This window comes from Diadema setosum, chromosome 4, assembly GCF_964275005.1.
Source record: "Diadema setosum chromosome 4, eeDiaSeto1, whole genome shotgun sequence".
NCBI lineage: Eukaryota > Metazoa > Echinodermata > Echinoidea > Diadematoida > Diadematidae > Diadema > Diadema setosum.
The window spans coordinates 33,087,591-33,089,756 of record NC_092688.1 but is presented as its reverse complement, the minus strand read 5'-3'; the positions used below and the strand labels follow the sequence as shown (position 1 = coordinate 33,089,756).

Here is a 2,166-nt window from a genome sequence, read left to right as displayed (position 1 = left end):
TAAAGCTGATTCGTCATGAACAGTACATTTGTAAATGGGACAATCTCGAACATAGGATACAAGCATGAAGAAATAAAAATAAGAACATTACATACGTGTTTTAGTTTACACAATATGAGAAACAATATCATCAGACAATTTTCGTACTGCGGTTTGGCATTCAAAGCGTGCTCTGAACATATGCACTTATTTGTTGCTACAATTGTACAGTTGGCAAATCTTGGTGGAAAATACAGGTTATATCGTCAATCAGTAGTCAACCCTGTTCCAGATTTCACCAAGATTCATATCCATGTTAAACATTGCATCTTTTTATCTGTTTCTACAGATGTACGTTTGTTTGTTCCAATGCCCATATCATATCTCCGTATAGAAGACCTTTAGTCCTCTCAGGCTCACACACGTTAAGATTTTTCCAGACTTCAAATCTTATTGCAGCTTTGCTTCCAAACACTGCCACACTCCATCAATCCAGAAATAATTGCCACCCTACAAGTGTACATGTACACCTCAAAAAAGCACATCTTAAGAAATCGCAATAATCTGTCATCCTATAAGCTCGGGGCTTTCACTGAAACGGACTGATTTTTTCTCGCGTTTGGCCTTCTTCTCAGTATTTTTGGCATCCGTCGACGAGTCGCACGTGGATGCCTTTGCGTCTGCGGTCCTTTGGGATGCGGCAGGTGATGAGTTTGGGGGAGACGGAGATTTTCTCCTCGGAGCACTTGACGGGGATGAATCTTCCTCTTTATGAGTGGGTGATGATGATGATGGTGTCCTACTCGTGTCCGTAGCAACAACATCCCTAGTCTCAACGCGAGAATTAGATGCGGATGACATGTCAGAAAACGCACTCGTTTTGTCTTTGTCTTCCGAGGATAGATAGCCTGGCGTGTCTGGAGGACTCATCGTCGTGATCATCGCCTGCGGCGAAGTCTTACCGTCCGTGGACGTTTGCACATCATCAACGAACTGCACGTCGTTTTCCTCCCCACTGCTCGTTGTCTCACCCGTACGGGGGGATTTGCGGGGCGACTCCGGCGGGGAGCTCATTTCAGGGTTCATCGCAACTGTCACCTCTATTTCCTGCGGCATTTCGTCGCCATCGTCGGCTAATTCGTCCTCGCCTTCGTTCTCCTTGTCGGAATGACCTGCGAGAACGATGGTGTTACCATTGTCTTTCACGTCGCTTCTTGTCCGTTCCACATCATCTCTGCTTACATCGACTTCCATACTCTGCTGTTTGGCCAGGATGTCTGCTATCGTTTTATTTTCTTCGAGTTGTTTGCTACTAAACTGCTCTGTTTTGCTTTCGACATTGAGAGTGACTCTGATAGTGGAAACAGGAGGCCGTTTACCTTTCTTTTTGCTCAGCTGGTACTCCGATGTCCCACGCTCACGCAGGATGTGAACGGTCGTAGTCTTTTTACTTCTGCGGCCGGACACAAGTGGGTTGTCTTTAGAATCCCCGATTCTTTGGAACGCTTTCACCAAATACAGAGTGAGATTTTTCGCCATGGCCGTCGAGTCACAGAGAACAGCGTGACAGTCCCAGTGGCTGCTCTGGGACGGGCTATCGTTGCGCGACACGAAGCAAAACACTCTCGTATGGAATGGATCCGCGGCGCCGAATGAAAGTTTGTGAATCGGGAAGAAGATGTCAGTACCTTCTGAGTTGAGATAGGGCGATCCGACAAACAGAGTAGACACCCCAGCATCCATAGGCTGAACTCTGATGCCGTTATTCACGACCTCGATTTGCATCCTGCCTGGCGATTTTGACTTATTAGTCTTGAACTGGCGGAACAAGTCGTCAACGGGCTTAAGAGTATTATCCAATCCCACCTTCCCCGACATCTCCTCGTGTCCAAGATAAGTCACCGTGTATCGGGTCTGAGGAGACACCGGCTCAAAATTCCTGCTCCGCCTCTTCCAAAACGCCATCTCGCCTCCGGCAGTGTAATATTTTCTAGCACGATAAAAATCCACAGATACTGCCCTCGGTAAACTTAATAAACCGTATCAATTCCACGACATGTCATAGCTGGCATCCATTTGCTACTGAGATGATCGGCAAAACTGAGGCTGTGTTTTTCCGCGCGTGTTCAAGGGAGGCTGTCAGAGAGCGTATGCGCATTATCTCAACACTGAGTAAAGGCATACAAT

The 2,166-nt window shown here is 46.9% G+C and overlaps 1 protein-coding gene across 1 annotated transcript; it reads right to left on the bottom strand.

Annotated features, from left to right (window-relative positions):
* Nucleotides 1-546: 546 nt before the first annotated feature.
* Nucleotides 547-1,944, bottom strand: LOC140227152 (uncharacterized). Its single transcript, XM_072307585.1, has one exon. The coding sequence runs from the start codon at nt 1,942-1,944 to the stop codon at nt 547-549; it is 1,398 nt and encodes a 465-aa protein (XP_072163686.1).
* Between the last annotated feature and the right edge of the window lie 222 nt (nt 1,945-2,166).

Excerpts from the sequence above, each read along its gene's own strand:
- LOC140227152 (XM_072307585.1), bottom strand. The coding sequence starts at position 1,944 with ATGGCGTTTTGGAAGAGGCGGAGCAGGAATTTTGAGCCGGTGTCTCCT.